Source organism: Strigops habroptila, chromosome 15 (genome assembly GCF_004027225.2).
Source record: "Strigops habroptila isolate Jane chromosome 15, bStrHab1.2.pri, whole genome shotgun sequence".
In the NCBI taxonomy this organism is placed as follows: Eukaryota; Metazoa; Chordata; class Aves; order Psittaciformes; family Psittacidae; genus Strigops; species Strigops habroptila.
The window spans coordinates 9999677-10020068 of NC_044291.2; the positions used below are offsets into that span (position 1 = coordinate 9999677).

General features: G+C 49.5%; 1 protein-coding gene and 1 long non-coding RNA gene across 3 annotated transcripts; one reads left to right on the forward strand and one right to left on the reverse strand.

The window, feature by feature from the left end:
• Positions 1-184: 184 nt before the first annotated feature.
• LOC115617251 (ectonucleoside triphosphate diphosphohydrolase 2-like) lies at positions 185-13016 on the forward strand. The gene is made up of 9 exons (XM_030507546.1): positions 185-313; positions 2407-2524; positions 4107-4257; positions 5003-5150; positions 6429-6656; positions 7939-8208; positions 9041-9136; positions 10086-10220; positions 11257-13016. Exons 1-9 carry the CDS (start codon positions 200-202, stop codon positions 11485-11487), a joined length of 1491 nt encoding a protein of 496 aa, XP_030363406.1. The 5' UTR covers positions 185-199; the 3' UTR covers positions 11488-13016.
• Positions 12060-20330, reverse strand: LOC115617252. 2 transcript variants are annotated; one of them, XR_003994546.2, is made up of 4 exons: positions 19903-20330; positions 17315-17445; positions 15114-15214; positions 12060-13316 (listed from the first exon to the last, which is right to left on the reverse strand). It is a non-coding gene; the product is annotated as an uncharacterized LOC115617252 (long non-coding RNA). The 2 variants fall into 2 exon arrangements; XR_003994545.2 differs by having other exon boundaries at positions 18319-20238.
• Positions 20331-20392: the final 62 nt, after the last annotated feature.

A 20392-nucleotide genomic window follows, 5' to 3' on the forward strand; every position in this document is an offset into this window, starting at 1 on the left:
TGTATTTACTGTGTGGAGGGATCGAAGGAGAACTCCTTGAGTCATCGCTCCCTGTGGTCCCTGTGGCTTGGGGCTGGGCTGAACCCAGAGCCTGGCCCCGGCTCCGCCTTTCTCTTCTTTTAGAGGTTGTAGAGGCAGCCGCTGTCAGTTCACTGCTCCACTCTTCCTCTTTTGCCTTTCTGAAAGGAGAAAGCTCTTCATGTCTTGGCGTGAACTGCTTCCCCCCTGGCTGGTGATTGTAGCGGGACTGACGGGCATCGTGCTGCTCTGTGTCTCCACTAAAGATGTGCCCATCACCCCTGTCAGGACCAAGGTAAGAGCATCCTCCTGCTCAAGGGGTGGCCAAGCTGGGGTCGAGTGGATCAATAAGCAGAAGACCTTCTCCTTGCCTATGTGGCTGCTTCTTAAGGAGAACCTGCTGTTTCCTTGTGCAAGCTGGGCATTTAAATCGGTGTGTTTTGTTGCCTTTTACATTCATTGCACTACTGAGTTATTTACTAGCCTGAAACAACAAACTGAGGAGGGAGTAGAACAAGACTACAAGGACAGGTTGGCATCCTTCAACATGCTGTAGCTTTTCAAAGTGAAAACAAGCCAACCCCTTTGGCAGGACAGGGAAATACACCCTGGATGTGGTCCATGGGTCACGTACCCCAGAATGGCAAGAAATCAGTGGAGTCAGGGAAGGGAAGAGCTAGGTCACTCTTGAAAGTCAGTAGGAATCTGGCCCTGAACTGCTGCTCCTGTCTTACATACATATATATGATATATATATATATATCTTCCATGTCTTCTCCTCTTCTGTCCTCTCTTGATTTTAACCAAAGGGCCAACCAGTTCCACATGGAAGGCTGAGATCTGCCTGGTGACCAGGGGGTTAATGCCCATCCGCTCTGCCTCTTGATAAACTCACTGCTGAGGTGAGAGCAGTGGCACGCTATGGTTGAATCAAACAGAAGTAGGTTAACCTGTGTGATTAGAGACACTACCCCTCCTCCACACTCCTCTGAAACAAAACTGGATTTAAAACAAAAACCCCCAAACCCTTATTGCTGCCTGCTCTGTCCTTCCCTGGTGCTGAGCTGGGGCAGGAATGCCGTGACCCTTCCTCCTCCCTTGTGCTCCCAGCAGCCTCTCCCTTTGTGAAGGAGGAAGAACTCCAGGTTCCTCTGCCAACACCACCCGTTCCTTCCTCTTCTGCAGCAGCCGACGTGTCCCTGTGAGCAATAGGAGCTGTCACTCCTGCGGGCAGACACCAGCAGGCTCAGGCAGGGAGCTCCATCCTCCTTCCGCATTTCTGCTCCAGCTCCAGTCCCAGGCACCGTGCCTGGTGCAGCTGGGTCTCCCAGGAGGACAGAGGCAGCCAGCTTGGCTCTGAGGCTGCTGCCAGACTCTGTCTTGTGCTGAAACCCTTCTGATGGTGTTAACATCAACCTCTGGGCGGGTTTCTCCTCCCACTCAGTCACAGCTACAACCATCTCTGTGCAAGATAACAGCTCAGACCATGTACCCCCCAGATCTCACGAGTTTCTTCCCCATCTTTGTAGATATCTCAGTTTGTGGCCATGTAATAGTGGGGGGAGAGGAGGAAATCCTAGGCTAGCACAAGGGCTATTTTGAGCATGCTGCAGGGTACACCAATGGCCTCTCATTTCCCAACCCTCATGTATAAGGGGCAGCTCAGCAAAGCTTGGTCAGCAGCAAACAGACCAGATGCTGGGCTGCGAAGAGACTAAGCAAGCCCTTGGCCTCCCTGCTAGGTATCAGGATGACTGTCAGTGGACAAGGTGTTGAGAAATCCCATGCTCGTTGCTGCTGTTTCTGACCAGATGTTATCTTGGTTTCTGTGGGGCTGCTGCACTGGGCAGTGTCTGTGCTGGATGGTCCCAGCGTGTTGCAGCTCCTGCCCATGTCACACCATCTCCACAGTGGGTCATCAAGGAGATGTGGGATTCAGGTTCCTCAGAAGTAGGAGCAAGCCGCAGCTCTCTGATTCCTGCACAAAAGCCTTAGCAATCCAATCCAGCAGCTCCTTGAGTCCCAGAATTAGTCAAAAGCCTGGATGGTGCCATCTCCCACTGGTTTAGGACCTGTTTTTCCTGAGCTCCAGGTGGAAGCCCTCTGCCTGGTTTCAGGAACAGCTACACAGCATGCCACTGTAGGTCTGAAGTATTTCTGGGTGTCTCCACTCCTGCTGCTCCTCATGTATATTCAGAAATGCAGATGGTTCCCTGCAAACCCACATCATATTCTGGCTTCACCCTTTGCATGTAAAAAGCTAACTCAGACACTGCAGTGCAGGCCCACGGGTTACCCAGAACACCAATGCAGTGCTGAGTAACCCTACAATAACAAAGCAGCATGCATTGAGTGGTGTTGATCTGGAATGTTTTTGGGGTTTTCCAGTATGGCATTGTTTTGGATGCTGGCCCATCCCGCACCATCCTGTTCATCTACCAGTGGACCACCAGCAAGGCAAATAAGACCGGGGTGATCAGGGAATGTAGTTCCTGTCCTGGGCAAGGTAAGGTGCCTGATTTATGCTCAGTGGGCTGTGGGACTGGTGTGGCATGGATGGAAACAGAGATTTGTGCATGGACCATTGCTGCAATGTCCTTGGCTCCTGTATCGTCAGGCTGTATGCTGAAATAGTGGTGATAGTAAAGCACAAGCTGCTTATTTTCAACATGGGTCTTCTCAACACAGCAGGAGGTGACAGTTTCCTTGGCCTGCTGCAGGCAGGGAAGCACATAGACGGGATGGGGCTCATCCTCATGTCCACGTGCACCAGTGGCACAGCCAAGGTTGCTGAGCTTCTCACCTAGTGAACAGCAACAGAGACAAATCTGGCTTCAGAGTGACTCCTGGTGTTTTCTGCTTCCTCCTGACTGTACGCTGGGCTCCAGTGTGTGTAGCTGTGTAGCTCCAGAGCAACAGAGGTGCAAAGACTCCAGCCCCTTACGTGGGGTTTGATAGCACAAGCATGAGTTCAGCTTGGGTTTAGGTGTCACACTTTGGAGAATACTGGGGTCTTCCTCACTAGTTTGAATCACTTTGGCCGTGCCAACACCAGCTGAAAGGGTTTCATGTGTTAATGCTTGGGGTTTTCCTTCCCTATCTCTCAATCTTGCTTTGATGTTGAAGCCTGATTATAGCAGGATGCTGGGAAGCCCTGAACGCTCAGTAGCAGTGTGCTGCGGGAGGGCAGCTGCAGAACAAGCAGGGAAGAGGGTTTGTGCCCTCGCAGACTGTAAGGAATACAAACCATGTACAGAAGATGCAATAAGGGCTTCCTGAAACCTTGTACATGTCCTTTGCCTGCTGCCACCTTCACCAGATGGGTTAAAAACAGCAACTGTAAGCTCAGTGCAGCAGTTTCCAGCCGCAGCAACGAGAGGTGCAGGCAGGTCTCTCATCCACATGTGAGAATCCATCCATAGCAGAGCAGTCACAGCCTTGGAGTAGCTGTGCAGCTCAGCCCTATACAGGGCCCAGGAGAGCAAAGCACATGGTGAGGGTGGCACGCAGCCAGGAAGATGATGGGGCAGAGGATGGGGAAGTGAAGCTTTTTCTGGGTAGTAGTTCAAATCCAGCATGTAAGACCCCATTGAATCTTACTGGAAAGATGAGGCAGGGCTTGCACACAGTTTCTGTCTGCACAGTAACAGCTTCCTCTAAAGCAGAGGTGTCTTGTGGTGGCTCAGAAGCCACCTTTGTCAGCACAAGAGGAAGTGACTGTAGGAGAGAGGTGACACATCAGCCTCAGCTCTGTCTGCATGGCAGCGTGTCCTTTCCTTATCTTTTATAGCAGCTACAGCCACATTTCTTCCTCTGTGGCCTGAGACAGCCCCCATTGCTGAGGTGCCCTGTGGCTGATACATGGTCATTTGCAGGATGTCCCAGCAGCAGAGCTAGGGTTCTCAGTATGATTTGGGATTTACATGCACAAGTGTTTTGCTCCCAGTACCATATTTCAGCAAGATTGTTACCTGGAGGAACTCCATTCCACCTGTGACAGGTCCTGACTTTAACCATGCCCCAGGATAGCAACTTCCTGGGTAACGGCTCTCACACTTCTCCCATACTGTTCTTTCCCCGGTCCTCAGGTCTGGGAGTCTCCAACTACGCAGACTCTCCTCAGAAAGCAGGGGAGAGCCTGCAGCAATGTTTGACCTGGGCCCAGCAAGAGATCCCAGCAGAGCAGCACAGCCAAACCCCGCTCTACTTGGGAGCAACCGCCAGCATGAGGCCGCAGAAGTGAGTGAATGTTGCAAACCCACCCCCAGCCATCAGCACGTGCCATGAGATCAGTCTGTGACTGCATCTCACCCTGCCTGCTCTGCAGTGATCCATCCCTAGCCTGCTAGTCAGGTAAACCTTCCCCAGGTCCCAATGTACTCGAGGGGACTGTGGCATGGCTGTGTGTCCGCAGTGTCCCCCCCCAAGTAGCAATGAGGATGACAGTCTTGCTTCTGCTACCAGTCTGTGTTGTGTCCTTCACAATTAGTGCTTGGGAGAACACCCAGCAGTCTGGAAATTGAAGTGCTTTCAGTTTATGTGACAATCCCCATGGGCTTGCAGGGGTGCTTCTCGTCAGCAGGTTGGAAATGATAATGGGAGGATTCACCTTATAATACACCATTTTGTGGACCCTGTTCTCAGTTACCTCATTACTGGGACCTTTGTCTCCTTTAGACACCGGGGAAAAGCAGGGCCTGGAGGGGACCAGTTCAGTGGGGCAAGACCACAGGACTCCCTCAGTGGCAGAGGGTACAAAACTCCCACATTCTTGAATGGTGGCACAACTGCCCAAATCATGCCTCTGCTGTTCTTGCCCCCAGTATTGGAAGAGGGAAGCAGCAGGAGTGGGATTGTCATTGTGTCTCTGTGCTACTACCCAAAGCAGGAGCACAGCAGAAGCCCTGCAGCTATGCCTCCACTGCAGGCTGCTCCTGCAGGGTCCTGCAACAACGAATGTACTTTGTTTTTCTTTTCTGTTTAGCCTCACCCATCCCATCTTCTCTGATGGTCTCCTTGCAGCCCTGAAGTCATCTCCCTTCAGCTTTCAGGGGGCACAAATCCTGTCCAGTCCAGAAAAGGAAGCATTCAATTGGGTTGCTGTTAACTATGTCCTGGAGAACTTCTTCAAGGTAAAGGACAATCCTGCCTGGGGAGTACAGAACTGAGCAACTCCCATTCGCAAACAGCCACAGAGGCATGCGGAGGGATCATTAAAACCCTGCACTTTAAACAATGCTTAACCACAGCTTGCACTGCCTTTCAGAGGATGCGGGTTATATCCAACACCAGCTGGTTGGGGGACATAGTATAAGATGGTTGTAACTAGGATGAAGGACCAAAGCTCTAATATATCTAATATATCATGGACACATTCATGCAGTTGCCCTAACAGATGTGAGGCTTTCTGGACACCACATCCAGATGCTCCCATAGATGACCTTATGTAGCCTGGCCCTGGGGTGTCAATAACAGCTCCACTGCTCTGAGTCCCTGCAGCTCTAGTTACAGCACCACTGTGAAACTGGCATTGCTGCTGTCTGTGGGATTGCCACTGGAGACCAGCAGTCCCACAGGATATCCTATGGACAGTGGACAGAGAAGCAGAGTCTTCTGCTGCCAAAGCAAAAGCCTCTCATTGAGATGCCAGTAGGAGTATAGCTGGGTGTCCCCAGCACATGGGGCTGCTCTGTATTGAGAAGGCACTTGCTAAACAAAAAGAATACACTTAAGTTTCCTTGCTTTCCCCTCCAGCCAAAGCCTCTGAGCTCTTCTCATGAACTCAAAGGGCAAGAGAAAGGCAGGTTAGGCCAAGTGATTCCACATTAGCAAAGTGAAAGGCAGTTCTGATAGCCAGCAGCAAGCATGCACTGGTTAGGGAATTGCTAGCAAATTCCAGCACAGCCTCCCCCAGCACAGCCAGGACAGAGAACTTCCACCCATGTAAACCTTCCTGCCTGCATTGCTAACTTCAGCATCACCAAAATCAGTTCTGCAAGACTGCAGGAGATGAAACATCAGGGTTCATTTGACAGCAGGACCACTTTAGCACCAAGGCAGCACTTGAAGCCCATCCCTTCCCATCTGGAAACCTCCCTCCCGCCCCCTCCCACCACCCTCTCCTCTCTCCCCTGCTCCTACCTGCCAAGACTACTGCTTGAAGAGCAGGATGGGGAGCCCTGTTTGCTCTCGCTGGCCGTGGGAGCTCTCAATGCAGATGGCAGTGCTTGTTCAATGGCTCCTCTGTTCCCTGCCAAGCCACCAGCTCAGCATCCTTATACCCTGTGGGCAAAACAAGAAGTTGAGCTATACAGCACCAAACAGCTTTCTCTCCCTGTGCACTAATGCTTGCACCTGTGACCCAGATGTAGAAGTCTTAAGAACTGACCTCTCTGGTTCTTTTGGGTCAGTACGACTGGCGAGGACAGTTGGTCCCCTCTGGGAAGGGGATGGCAGGAGTCCTGTCAGTGGGAGGAACCTCAGCACAGCTCACTGCCAGCGTGGAAGCGGACAACCAGGCACCTAAAGAGGGAGTGAAGCTGCAGCTGTATGGACAGACACACAGTGTGTACACTCGCCACTGCCCCTGCCACGGCACGGCCCAGCTCCGCAGCAGGCTGCTCGCTCTGCTCATTCAAGTGAGTATCTCCAGAGGCATTTGCAATGTTCCTGGCTACAACAGCACTAAATGAGAGTTGCACAAGGTGTAGCTTCTAACAGGCAAAACATCAATCACTGTCTTTAACAGAGGGCACTTGCATGTATTTAAAAAAGCCCAGTGCATTGGTAGAACATACTTTCTGTGGCCGAATCAATGCCCTCCAAGGAGACACACAGGCAACCGTTCAAGAGTTTCTTACTTGCAGGCTCTATTCGGCTTCTTTCTTAACACACAGGAGCACAAAATTGCTCTCCATAAGATCACCTTCAGGGTGAAGAACACAGCACCCAGGAACCAACCGGGACCTTCCATTTGGGGTATTTCCTTTAGCAACTTCAACCCTGAAGCATCTTTAAAAGAGCACTATTTAATGTTGAAAACATGCAGGTCTTTTGGCTCTTCCAAGCTGTATTGTACTTGGCAGGAGGCAGGATCTGATGCAAACTCAGGAATCACTTTAGTCTCCACCAAACCTGATTTTATATGTCAGAAATAAACTACTCACTGCCCATCCACTTGCCTCCCTAAAACCACACCTCTTAAATGAGACCTGAATGTCCCACATGGAGACCCACTTCATCATAGTTATATTGGGAATTCCTAGAGATCACAGTCCGGATGGGGTTGGATGGACCAGTTCCAACCCCCTGCCACGGGCAGGGACACCTTCCACTAGAGCAGGTTGCTCCAAGCCCCTGTGTCCAACCTGGCCTTGAACACTGCCAGGGATGGGGCAGCCACAGCTTCTCTGGGCACCCTGTGCCAGCACCTCAGCACCCTCACAGGGAAGAGCTTCTGCCTAAGAGCTCATCTCAATCTCACCTCTGGCAGGTTAAAGCCATTCCTCTTTATTTCCTGATAAGAAACACTGGTTCTTGAGAGGTTGTGCCATCTGGAAGGCAGACCTGAACATCCTCTTTCTTTCAACTAGAAAGAGTGCAGGACCCATTGAAACTGTATTTCTGGTCTCAGGGAGAGCAGGTAGGGCTGGGACTCCTCAGCCTCGCACAGCAGGTCCAGTCATTGCAGCTCTGCCCTGAACCCTGTGGGAGCTGGGAGCCTGCTGCATTGGTCTGGGCCTTTCAGTTGAGTGGCTGAGACAAGGTTTGCAAACCTTTTGCAGCCTGTTTGCTCACTACAATATCGTGGTGCCAGAGGAAAACCGTTCTTCACTGCGTAACATTTTGTCTTCATTTGTGAAGCCCTGGGATGCCAAACCTGTTCTCTTGCTGCCTCTGTCCTTGTTTTATTCTCTCTAGGATCAGAGGGGGGCTAAAACTGTGTCTAATCCCTGCTGGCCCCTCTCCTACTCCCAGGAAGTGCAGTGGCAATCTGTGCACGCTGGGCCCTGTGCTGTCAGCAAGGACACACCGGAGATCTCTGGTCCTGAGGTCTTCAATGTCACCGGCTCCAGCGATCCCACCGCCTGCATGAGACTTGTGCAGAGCCTGCTCAACTCTTCCTCCTCCTGCAGCTTCTTCAAGCATTCCCTCAGCAGTGTCTTCAAGCCCCTCCGGACCAGGTTTCTGGTGGGTTCTCATCTACACTGGGGTAGGCAGCTGGTGTGGAGAACCCATGCCATGGGACCAGTTTGATCATTAATAAGTACAGTGGGAATAGTCACGCTGTGCCCCTGCTAGCCGGGAGAGCCAGCGCTCTGGGTAATGCTGTACACATGCTCACCTGCCCTCTCCCCATCACTGACACACAGCTGGTCAAACATGGACCACAGGCTTCCCACCAGTGGCTGTGACAGGGCTTTGCTCATCCACGCCTCAGCAACGCCTGCTGCGAGACAAACTGTGGGGCTCCACAGAGTCAGCAGCGATAGGACAACCAGGAGTCTCCTGCTGAGCAGGTCTGCTCACATGAAGTCGGTGGTGAAGCTAAAGATCTTCTGCCACTTCCTCAGCGAACATCTGGGCATGTTCCACCACAAGCATACTTATATCTGAGACCCCAGATCTAGTGTCCAAAGTCATTGGGTTGTTAATCCAGGACCAGCTCAAGATCCAAGGAAAAACTGAATGCACTTCAGAGGGAGGAATTAGACATTTCCCCAGCTCCCTGCTCCTGAGAGCCTCCCATGGACACAGTGCAAGGAGCATAAGGACTAGTCTACTTATCCAGGCAGGGCATGCAAGCTAGAAACAGCCCTCTTTCCATCTCCGGAGAGTAACAGATCTGCTTGTCTTCCTTGCACACATCAGAAGCACCACAACCACCAACACAGGCACATGGAGAGGGCACCCTGGCCATGCACCCCACACCTACTGCCACTTTCTTTTCTATAGGCACTGAATGTGATGTGAGGATGCAGAGTGCAGTGTGACCTGATGACTATTTCTGTTGCTGTTGTAGGTGATTTCTGAGGCCATGGACTTCATGAAAGAAACTGTGCCCTCTCCTGACTTGGGTCAGGCGGTCAACAGGCTTTGTGGGATGTCCGTCAAAGAGGTAACTGGAATAACTCAGCGTGCAGAGAGAGTGGGAAGCAAGGAACAGTCTGTTGCAAAAGCCCATGGGGCTCAGACTGACAGAGCCCTAATTGACTGGCTCCCTCAAGGGAAAACCTGGATTTTCCTGTTTGCTGGTTTATGGTTGATATTCACTTTGAGGAAACAGGCTCCCCTTATTTTCTTCCTCTCAAATCCCAGCTGCTGGTAACACTTGGACTTAATTAAATGAAAAGCCACAAGTACCTTTTGCTGCATATTAAGGAGTAAACAAGAAGGCTGTCTACTCACTCCTGTACATCACCCTGCTCTTCCTGTTACCCTTCTCTCCTTAAGCACAAGGAACATCCACTCAGACTCCAGGGGCTTTCTCATTTCACCTGGGCCCATGGAGACCAAGCCAGGGAGAAGCTGTAAGTTCTTTCCCTCAGTTGGTGGCTTAGAGGTCACACTCATTTGCACCTACACTGACCAGCACCCACAGTAACATTCAAACTGGACAATCTCTACAGGGTTTGCTAATGGAGTAGCAAAGCCCATAGGCAGCTCCCCAAAGCTTTCTCTTCTGGATAGAGGACACAGATCTTGTTCATGTTGCTGTTGAGAGAAAGGCTGCAGCATTAGCTCAACCTAATTAGAGAGCAGAGGATCATACCAAGCAGTTCACCCGCAAGGCAACTGCAGGAGACCTGCCTGGCAGCCCTGCTGCTCTTGAACTGCCTGGGCTTTAATAAGATGGGAACAAAGGCACACAGAGATGACACCAGTTCCCAGACCACATTCCAGAAGCTGCAGGAAACATGGTTTCAGTCTGCACAACACACAGCCCTCCTCCAGTCCCACAGTTGGTCCCAGAGCAGGAAAGGAGAGGTTACAGCAGGACTGAAATTCTGCTACTGAATATTTACTTCCTTTATTTTTTCCCCATCTTCTTTTGGAAATGACACCAGCTGGTGAAGGAGTCCCAGACAAGCCTGGATACACTTGTGGATTACTGCGTTGTGTCTGCCTTCATCTTCCACCTCAGTACAAAGGGATACACCTTTGACTTCAACGGGTCTGTTTGGACTTCATTCCAGAAGCAGGTCAGTTACCTACAGCATGGTACTTCCAGTTGCAAGGGAGGGGTGGTTTCAGCAAGGCCAACCTGACCCCACTCCTGCAAGCCTGAACCAGCCATTATTGCAAAATAAATTCATAATTGTGCTAAGCAAGAAAGACAGTGACAGAAAGCTAGAGATTACACTGTCCCCTCTGAAAAATACATGGGTCAAAACCTGGAGCATTATCATCTTTCAGAGTCTATACCCAACAGGGAAGCATGGCTCGAGTGCCACTTTATGCTAAGGATAAGCTGCTGATAATATTTCCTGAGCCAGAAGATGCTGCCCTACCTCTTTGCAATCACCTTTATACTAGTGAGGCTCACAAGGTGTGGAAATGCTTCAGGATCTGGAGCCCCTAAGGAAAGGAGGATTGGATTCAGGTCCTCCCCTTCACGAAAGGAAAGCAAGCCTATTCCCAGACCCTGTCACAACCCACCAGCAAAGCAGAGTCCCAGTGAGCAGGGCTGCAGCAGTGACAGCAGTTCAGCCAGCCATGTGGCAATCATCACACTAGGGCAAGGTAAGGAGGTAGGACTGGGATCCAACCAGGGAGCCCAATCTGAGAAGCCTATAACATAGGTCTGAGGTGCAACCAGGCAACAAGGCCAGAGACAAAACTAAAGGACCTGATGCCCACCTGGGAAAACCATATAGCAAGAAGAAGAAGGAACAGCACACACCTACAGCCCAGCTCAGGAAAGAGGGGGCTGCCCAGGCCAGAGCTTAAATGCTGCTCCCAGGCCTATGGGCAGAGGTGGGGGGTGGAAGTTCCAGGTGAGGCTGGCGGGGGCAATGAAAGCCTATTAGTGCACTAATAAAAGTGGGATTGCTCCTCATTTCAAGTCTAATCCTTGGATCATAAAATGGTTTGGGTTGGAAAGAACCTTAAGATCATCTAGTTCCAACCTCCAGTCTGTCTCAAATAAAGCATACAAGGCCTTAGGCCTGCGCACAGAAATGCAGCTGGGTTCAGACTGGCTCCTCCTCTGACCTCTCCTCCTTTTTCTTTCAATAGATGGGTGATAGATCCTCTGGCTGGACTCTGGGGTACCTGCTGGCTCTGACCAACACTGTCCCGCAGGACAGCCCGAGCTTCCTCAAGGGGATTGAGCCAGGGGTCTGGTCTTTGCTCCTCATCCTCTTTGTCGTGCTGCTCACTGGCTCTTTCATGCGCATCTCGTACCGAGTGATGGTGAAGGAGAACAGCTTCAGTAACAGGAACAGCAGTGTCTTTGATGACAACTGACCATTACTCTGGGACTCGATACTTCTGCCAGAGAGCAGTTCATAGGGGACGTACAGAAACCACACCACTATAAGTCACTGGAGGATGCAAGTGATTTTCCTGCAGGACTCCCAGAGCCTCTGTGCCTTATTTCAACTTGCTAGCACTTGCACTGCCACACTTTGAGACAATGGATCCTGCTCTACAGGAAACCTGTGATTCCTGGTGGATGGCAAGCTATTCGTTGTCCAAATGAGAGCAGCCTGCACTGGTCTTGCTTGGGCTGCAACTGGGATTACTCATGTCAATGTAATGGAACGATGCCTCTGGGCAGGGAGGCCCTGAGATAATAGATTTAATACTGAATAACCCTGTCTAATCAGGAGAGGGGGTGCCTGAGGAAAGTGCTCTGTGCTCTTCTGTGCCTGCAAGAGAGATGCCACCTGCAGTATTGCCACCAGCAAAGACTGCAACAGCGTTAAATATGGTTGCAAAACAATAGGCAACTTGCTCCCATGTTCTAGGGAAAAAGCAGGGGATTTCTGCCTGCTCCTACTGATTGTCTTCCTTCTATCTCAGTGAGGGCATCCATGTGTCCCTTCAAGAACTCTCCAAAAGCAAAGCATTTTAGACTTGGCCTCTACAAAACGTGCAGAGCATCAAAGGAGAAGCAAAGAGCATGGACATGCAGCTGAGTTCCAGTGTCTCGGCTGAGTCGTGGCAACTCAGGGTTAACATTGTCAGTTTAAACTCTTTAACCAGGACTTGGAACTAGATGACCTTTAAGGCCCCTTCCAACCCAAACCATTCTATGACTTGAATTAACACATTTAATTTCACATCTGCTAAAACAAGGTGCAGGCTGGGCTGAGGTCACTGCTTTGTTCATTTGCACTGAACTGCTTAACTCTGAAAGGGAAGTAGCTCATCTAACACTGTCCCTCAGACAAGAGTACACCCAAGAAGAGAAGCTTTCCTAATTGACTTTCATATTAGTCTGTGACCAGAGTTACTTTATAATCCAACACTCCAGATTCCTCGGGGCCTTGGCAGTCATTCCAAGATGCTCTGCTTGCCTAAGAGCTGAGGTGTTATACAAACTCTGTGTTATTGTGAAGAAAGGGATCGATTCAGACAAACACTGTCCTTGGACTAGAGCACTTACAGTTCACTTCTCTGCTTCAAAGCAACACACAGGCTGTTAAAAGCCCAAGGGACAAGTGTCTCCAGCTCATTTCAGACCACTTGAAAGAGAAATTTAAATGCTCACAGATAATAATGATGTGCCTTGCAGGATTTTTAAAGCTACCATGGAACCCAAATCCTTTCAAATCTAATTAATAATTACTTGTGCTCCCAACTCATATACATGGACACCCCCATAATATTGGGGTATTCATAAATTTTCAGGCCATTAATGAAGGTTTGGAACCTGTCAGTCAAGTTTGGAGGGGTGTGGAAACAGATTTAAATGAGCTTCACATTCATTTCTTGGAGTTGCAAGTTAGATATTTTTAATTATATCATGTTATTAAAGATGTTTTAATAGACTGTCTGTGTTATTCTTGGCAAGAGATCACAGCAGGGGGTTTATTGTGAATACAGAGTGCCCCAGTGAGGAGGATGGGGGGTGCTGGGTCTGCCTCTGTTTACTCCGGAGCTGTTTTGCTGTGTACTTTCGGGGTACACAATGAGACCCCCTGAGGGCACTTTCTTCCCAGTGGCAAGCAGGCAGAAAATGACTTCAGATAATCTGGCTGCTGGTATTTAGTTGATGAAAGACATGTCTACATCTTTGATGTGTTCTTTGCTCAAACCATCTAAAGAAGGTAGGAGGGATTCAGGCAAGCCTGCATAGAAAAACAGAAGAGGTTATCAGGCAGTCAGTGACATCAGGGAAATTCCTGAGACTTCATTTGCCCCACATCTGGAAATGCAATCCTTAGCAGAGCTTTGGCTCTGTGACCTGTCAGCCCACAGGAGAACTGTGGGATTCCTGGTGGAGATTTGCAACCTGCCCAAGAAGAGTGCTACCACTGTCAGGAATGGAAATAAGCCAGTGAGATGCCAGGAACCCCAGGACTGGGTGTTCTGGCCTGCTCAGTCATTACAACTTCTTGACTTTGAATACTAGATCACAGGCTCCATTGGCTGCAACTTCCCTGAGCCCTTGTTTAGAAGCTTTAGGACTTCCCTGTGGATAATAAGTGAGCAATTAGACAAGAAGCTCAGCATGTCCTCCAACACTTTAGTTTTGCCTGTACTGAGCACTGTACCAAGCTCTAATGAGCGATGGCATGTACAGAAGCCTAACTGGGCCCATTAAATCCATGACACCTGAGCCACCATTTGACATTGAGTGCACTGCAAAGACAACCCCCAACAACCTGATTTCAAGCAGATCTTAAACTCTTGACCTAAAAGCTGCTGTTCTCACCAAAGGCACAGTGAGACGTTTCAATGGCTGCAGTTCTTGCGTTGGTTGTTCACACACCACATGCGGCAGCTCTGCTCTCTCCTTTCCCATCCTTCCTTCCAGATACCACCACCACTGCCCCCTCCTGCAGGCAGGGGCAGGACTTCTCATTAATGACTGTGCTGCCCCCGCCAAGCTGCAGCCCCCAGCATGAGGGCTCCCAGTGCACTGGGCTTGGGATGGGCTGTCTTGATGGTGCGTATCATTCTCTTTCTATCTGGCAGAAGAAAACCCACGTACAGATGTATTTACCAGACCATGAGCTAGACTGGTATTTTTAAATCCCTGAAGTATGTTTTCAGTCATAAAAAGGCAAAAAATAACCCAAAATTGGGAACCCTTGAGAAGAATGGAAACTAATAAAAGATATTCCTTTCACCCAGCTCTCTATGGAAGCAGCTCCTTCATGTCAGCACTATGTAACTTTGCAGAATTAACCCCCAGATTACCTGGACAGCAAAAATCTACTTAATAGGAGATTCTAGATTAACTCACTGACTTTGAAACAAAGATGCTCGAGCCCTTGGTAACAATGCAGTTGTGGAAATGCTTAATAATGAGGATTTTCTATCTGTCCATAAATCCTTTATGTTTATGCACAGCTCCCTCGCTTCCCCCTCAGGCTGAGACATGGGAGAGCTCTTCTGGCAGATAATGCCTGCTCATGTGTAATTGCAGTTCTCCTGCTGTTGGCAAGTACCAATAAGAAGGAATCAAAAGCACTAGATATAAAAATTGACATCAGAAAAGCACTTTGTCTATTTTAGCTCCAGAAACACACTAGGTTATGTGACCTGCTGCTGGCTACAGCAGCCTAAATTTCATTTAGGCATGTTTGGAGTATATTAGCTCCTGTCTTTCTTCCAGCCCATACCATTTCCGAGGCATCACAGATTCCCGACAGTACATCCCCTGGGTTGTTTCAATGAATTCTCATGAAAACTGAGAGGAATAATGGTTTATTGCCTGCAGTCCTGTTCTGCAGCACAGAATTCACCACCACAGGATGTGCTTTTTGAGTACAGGTATTTTACAGGATCCTTACGGATGAAGTAGTTCACCAGGATTTCACAGGGCTGGAATCTCCACCCCGTGCTGTCACAGACCTCCTGGATTACCTTGGTGACTGGTGAGAAGGTCACCCATGCTTCAAGGACCTTCCAAAACTTACCACGTGGCTGAGCTCCAGCTTTCCATTAGTAGTGCAGTGATTGTAACTCCTCCTCTCCTTGAGATGTGGAGATATCCAGCTCAGTGGTTAAGGGAAGGCCTCTGGAATAGTGAGTGTAGAAACAATGTACAGCACCAGGCACTGCAGTCAGTTCAGTTAGGACAAACAATAATGAAATAACTTAAAATGCACAACCACTGGTGGAGCAAATCCAGCAGAACAGGAGAGGAATGGAATCATAGAATGATTTAGATTGGAAAAGACCTTGGAAAAGATCATCAAGTCTAACCATTAAATGCCTTTTGGAACGGCTGGATTAGAGACTGATCAGAACGTTTCATTTTGTTGCTATACCATAACTATGATCATGTATCTGGATATCTTCCAGAGAAGTAGGAAGCCATATGATGTTTATATGTACCTCATGGACTGTCACTCCTACTTCAAGAGCTAATTCAGAACACACTAAAGTAGATGGAAGTGCTATCAGAAGAACAAGCCCAGATGAATACTGGGGTCAGTAAAACACCAATTTTGCCACAGATCTCTCAATGTAAAAGCCCTTTCATACGGGTGCTGAGGAGCTGGCACAGGGTGCCCAGAGAAGCTGTGGCTGCCCCATCCCTGGCAGTGTTCAAGGCCAGGTTGGACACAGGGGCTTGGAGCAACCTGCTCTAGTGGAAGGTGTCCCTGCCCGTGGCAGGGGGTTGGAACTGGAAGAGCTTTAAGGTCCCTTCCAGCACAAATCAGGCTGGGATTCTGTGATTCTATGATAATCCATCAAAGTCAGGCAAGTCAAAGTGTTCTGACGTTTTGCACAGTGGAAACCCGGCAGAAGAGGTGTCTTTGAGCTAGTTTTCACCGTGCCCTCGATACGAGAGATTCAGAGCCTTGTTGCAGGAAGTGCTTTCAGATCCCTGCTCGAGTCAGACCAACACAGAACGTTGAGCTGTTGCTCCCCTGAGCGTGTAATGACAGGGACCAGTCACAAGAGGGAGAATGGCAGAACACCGCCTTAAGCCTCAGCAAGTCTCCAGCGCAGCGAGTAGCTGGTCCCACCACAAATGAACTCAATGAGCAAGCAGGCTTCTCTGGAGACTTGTCAAGGAGACTCCTGATGCGGACACAGATGAAAGACACACTGCAGCATGGAAGCTGTCTACGTCTGGGATGTGAGAGCAGCACTAATCAGTGATTTAAGAAGCCACAGCGTTAGTGCAGGGCAGCCTCTGCACAAGGAGATGGGTACTAGCATAAAGTGTGGATGAAGGCTTTTCTGGAAGCAAGAGGGAGAAAGAATAACCCCTAATAGGGACAGGACTGCGCTGGGAATGAAGAAGAGGGAGTTTGAGAGAGAAAAGGAATGATAAAATCAACTCTTGTGTGAAGGAAAGCTTATTTTTGCTCACAGCAGGGGGGTGTCACCATATGCGCACCTCATGATGGAATTAGTCACCACTTCTTGGTGGAAATTCTCCAGAGGAACAGATCTCCCAAGTGAAAGAAGATGCTGCCCCCAGGGCTTATCACCGGACACATACAGCACCTGAGCTGTGGGACTGAGTGAGGGAAAATTTATGGAAACACTGTTCAAAGTTCACTGGATTTAATCATGAAGGAGACGTAAACTGCCAATTAATGCTGACCCTTACGTCAAGTCAAAGCTGGTTTAGCATCACCTCCTGTTCCATGGTAATCACTGCTTTGAAATGACAGGCTTATGGCCACCTTCTGACCTGAGGAGCTCTGTGGAAACCATCAAACCAAATAGAAGCAGCTCTTCTTCCACACAGCATGTGGTTAAACCGTGGGATTCAGCGTGACAGGAGGTTGTTTTTACATGGCTGCAAAAGGCGATTAGATAAACTCACAATAATCCTTTGGGGGTATTAAACAAAAAGTTACTTGCTTGTGGCTAAAGAACTGCCTGAACAACCTGCCACCTCTGTAAATGTTTGCCCTGTTCTTTGGTAACTGCTGCTGATCACTAGAGACAAGACACTAGCCCAGAGGGCTCAATCCCCTTCAGCTGCTTCTACTTCTCTCAAGCAGGAATCCCCCCACTGCACCACTCCTTGGAAGCAGCTCCTCATCTTCAATAACTTCAGTCTTTTGGGAGCAATAGTTTCTAGAAAACAAGTATTGTTTACCCTTAGAAGTAACAATCAGAAAGACTGGAATGACGACAGGTCTGCACTTACCCACGTCATACTTCAGCGTTGTCATAAACCTGGAACAACCCCAACTCCAAAAGCTCTTCCATTCTGGAGGCAGGCTTCCACTCACACTCACTCTGCAGTGTCCATCTCAAACTCAGGGCTTCCGATTTTACCTGTATAAACAGAATTAGTTCTGTGATTTCTGTTTGGGCTCCTGCCAGCACCAGGTACTAGGCTGTTTAGACCAGGATGCTATTTCAGAGGCATAAGCTGCTATCATGCTGGGTAAGCATCAAGGATCACAGACCCTGTCTGCCTGCCTGCTGAGGGGAGGGATCCTCTCTATACACCCCCTGCACTGGTTCAGTAAAAGAAGAAAGCAGTACTCAAAAGTATCTCCCCACTATGCTCAAAACAACTGTATTTACAGCAAAATCTGTTTCCATGCTGAAAGCAGTAGAGATAGCTAAAAAACCCAACAAAACAATGGCAATAAAAAGTTAAAAAATAACGAATATATAGTTCAACAAAACAGAAATGCAATTTCCAGCTTAGTTTTAACTTTGCTACCATGTCTTTCATTGGATTACACCCAGGGACATTGGCCCTGTAATATTCATCCCTAATATTTTCTAGTATCCCTCTTACAGCCATTAATTGATACAGTGAACTTCCAGCTGGGAAATTCAGATGCACTTGAATGAGGTGATACCTCCTTGCTCTGCACTTGCAGCAGAAATCAAATACCAGATAAAAGCAATGACAAACATGATGTTGGAGCCATGCACCTCCGCACAGGGGTCGGGCTCTTCTCTCCTCTGCTACCCCAACTGCTTACCAACCATAGTTGGAGACCTGCAGCAGATTTCCAAAGACAACTAGAAATGCACTTCAGCATTGAGCTCAGGCAGGACTGTGGAATGCTCATGTTTTTCTTCCTAAATTTGCCCAATTGTCAGTGTTTCATGCAGAGCTTTGCCTCTGAAGGAAAGCTTCATGTGAGACAAGGTCCTGGCAGAAACCTGCCTCGTTACTCCCCAGCTCACCTACTGCTATGCACTAATCCGGTTGCTGGGCTGCCACAGCATTAGAAGTCACAGGGTAAGATGGTCACAGCTCCAGCAGCTCTCCATGGAGATTCCTGGCAGCTTGGCTGTGTTCCTCCTCACAGAGAGCTCAGAACTGGCATTTCACTTCCATTTAAAAGATGCAAAAATATTTAAAACAGAATAGTCATTTCCTGTGGATCTGCATGTAGCCAAGAACACACGTACTCGCCGACTGGCATGGAATTAGCAAAAAGAAATGTTGCACAAATAATGTGAAATGCCTCCTAACCCATCGATCTGCAGGTGCTGCATCTCCCAGGGAAACCTCTGGAGGCTGGACCACAGGAGCAAAGTTTGAGCTGCCCCACAGGGTACCTCCCCTGCTCTGCTGGCTGCAGTCCTGCCGCCCTCTTGGAGATAGATATTGGAAACCTTAACCAAGCAGAGTATTTCCACTCTTTTGCTGCCACTGGGAACGCTGGGGGTGGCAACTATTTCTCACTACGCATAACAGAGCAGCTGCCCAAACATTAAAAGCAGTGCAGGCTGAAGCACAAGCTGTGGGAAGCACCGGCTATAAAGGCTCCTGGTTTCTGATAAATTAAGGAAAAAGATCCTTGTCACTGATGCACAGTCCTGTGCTTGCTGGTCCTGGCTGAAAAAACCAACAAACCACAACTGTGCCTGCATTAACGACAGCAGCATTTGTACCAGCAAACCTCCAGCCAGCCCTGCAGTGGCTCTCCCTGCTCCATTTTAGGGGTGGTTTTCGAGGAGCACAGGAGCTTGCTAACGCTGTTCTGAGTATGCCTCGATGAGAATTTTTGCTGAGTGTACTTTCCTAGACAGCAAAACACAAACAAGACGTTCCACATTCTCTTTTTCATAAGAAATAAGACAGAATTCCTCTTTTATGTTACCCTGAAGTGATGGCATTGCATCCTGAAGGAAAAGCTGTCTTTACCGATTATTACAGCCCTGTGTGAAATCTTCAGCACGTCTGATCCAGATTCATCCTGGCTGCCTTTGATACCTCAGAGATACTGAGATTTTGGATTTGGTCACCTTAAACACATTTACAGAGAGCAGAAAGGTGTTGTTAGAGTGCTACGCAGGGCTGGGGCGGGCAGAGCCTTTCCACTGACTCTGGTGTGAGCACAGCCCCGCGTTAGCTTTTGAAATCAATGTCTATAATTAGGTGGGATAAATCTGGACCCTAAAGCCTTTGCATTACTCAGCTATCTCAAAGTGAACTGCATAAACCTCCTGCATTCTGGCTTCGAATGTGGGGGATGAGCCATATGTGTGTCTGACCAGGGTCCTCTTGGGTCACTCCTGATGCTCTGGGGCTGCTCCAAGTGCTCCTGGGCTCCTTCCAGCATCTCTGGGGGAACATGTTATTTACATGCCAGCAGTATCAATCACCATAACCTTTGTACTAAGCCGGCTATTTGATCTCCAGCAAGAACCTTCGCAGTCCTAGTCTTCTCCTGCCCTCCTCCTCAGGCAACCCCCTCGCAGGAGCAGTTGGATATTGTTCTCCAAGCACAGACCATGGTATGTGCACAAGCCTTAAGGTACCTGTGTCTCATAGGAACGCCTTAATGACACAGAGTGCAAGCCCAACGCGCTGTGTAGAAAGAATCGAGGTCATCTGCTGCTCGTGCCTCAGTCCACTCCCACATCAAGGCAACACTGTGAGTCCAAGCCAGGCTTGGAGAGCTCAATTAGAAGCCGCTTTCAAGTTCTAGGTGCAGAGAGAAGGCGAGGGTGCTGTTTATCCAGCCCGGGATGCTTGGCTGCCGCACTGCGGGGCTGCCACACAGACACCCGCTCAGGACCGAGGCGACACCTCAGCACAACACCGCCCGGCCCGGCTCCAGAGCGGCCTCACGGCGGCGCGGGTCCAACGCGGGCCGCAGCCCCGCCACCGCCCGGGCCCGGGCCCGGGCCCGGGCCCGCTCCCGCGGCGCAGGCCGGGCCGCCCCCACAGCGCGGCGCGGTTGCCATAACAACAGCCGCCCGCCCCCGCCGCCTCAGGCGGCTGCGCGCCAGAAAGTGCTAGAAAGGC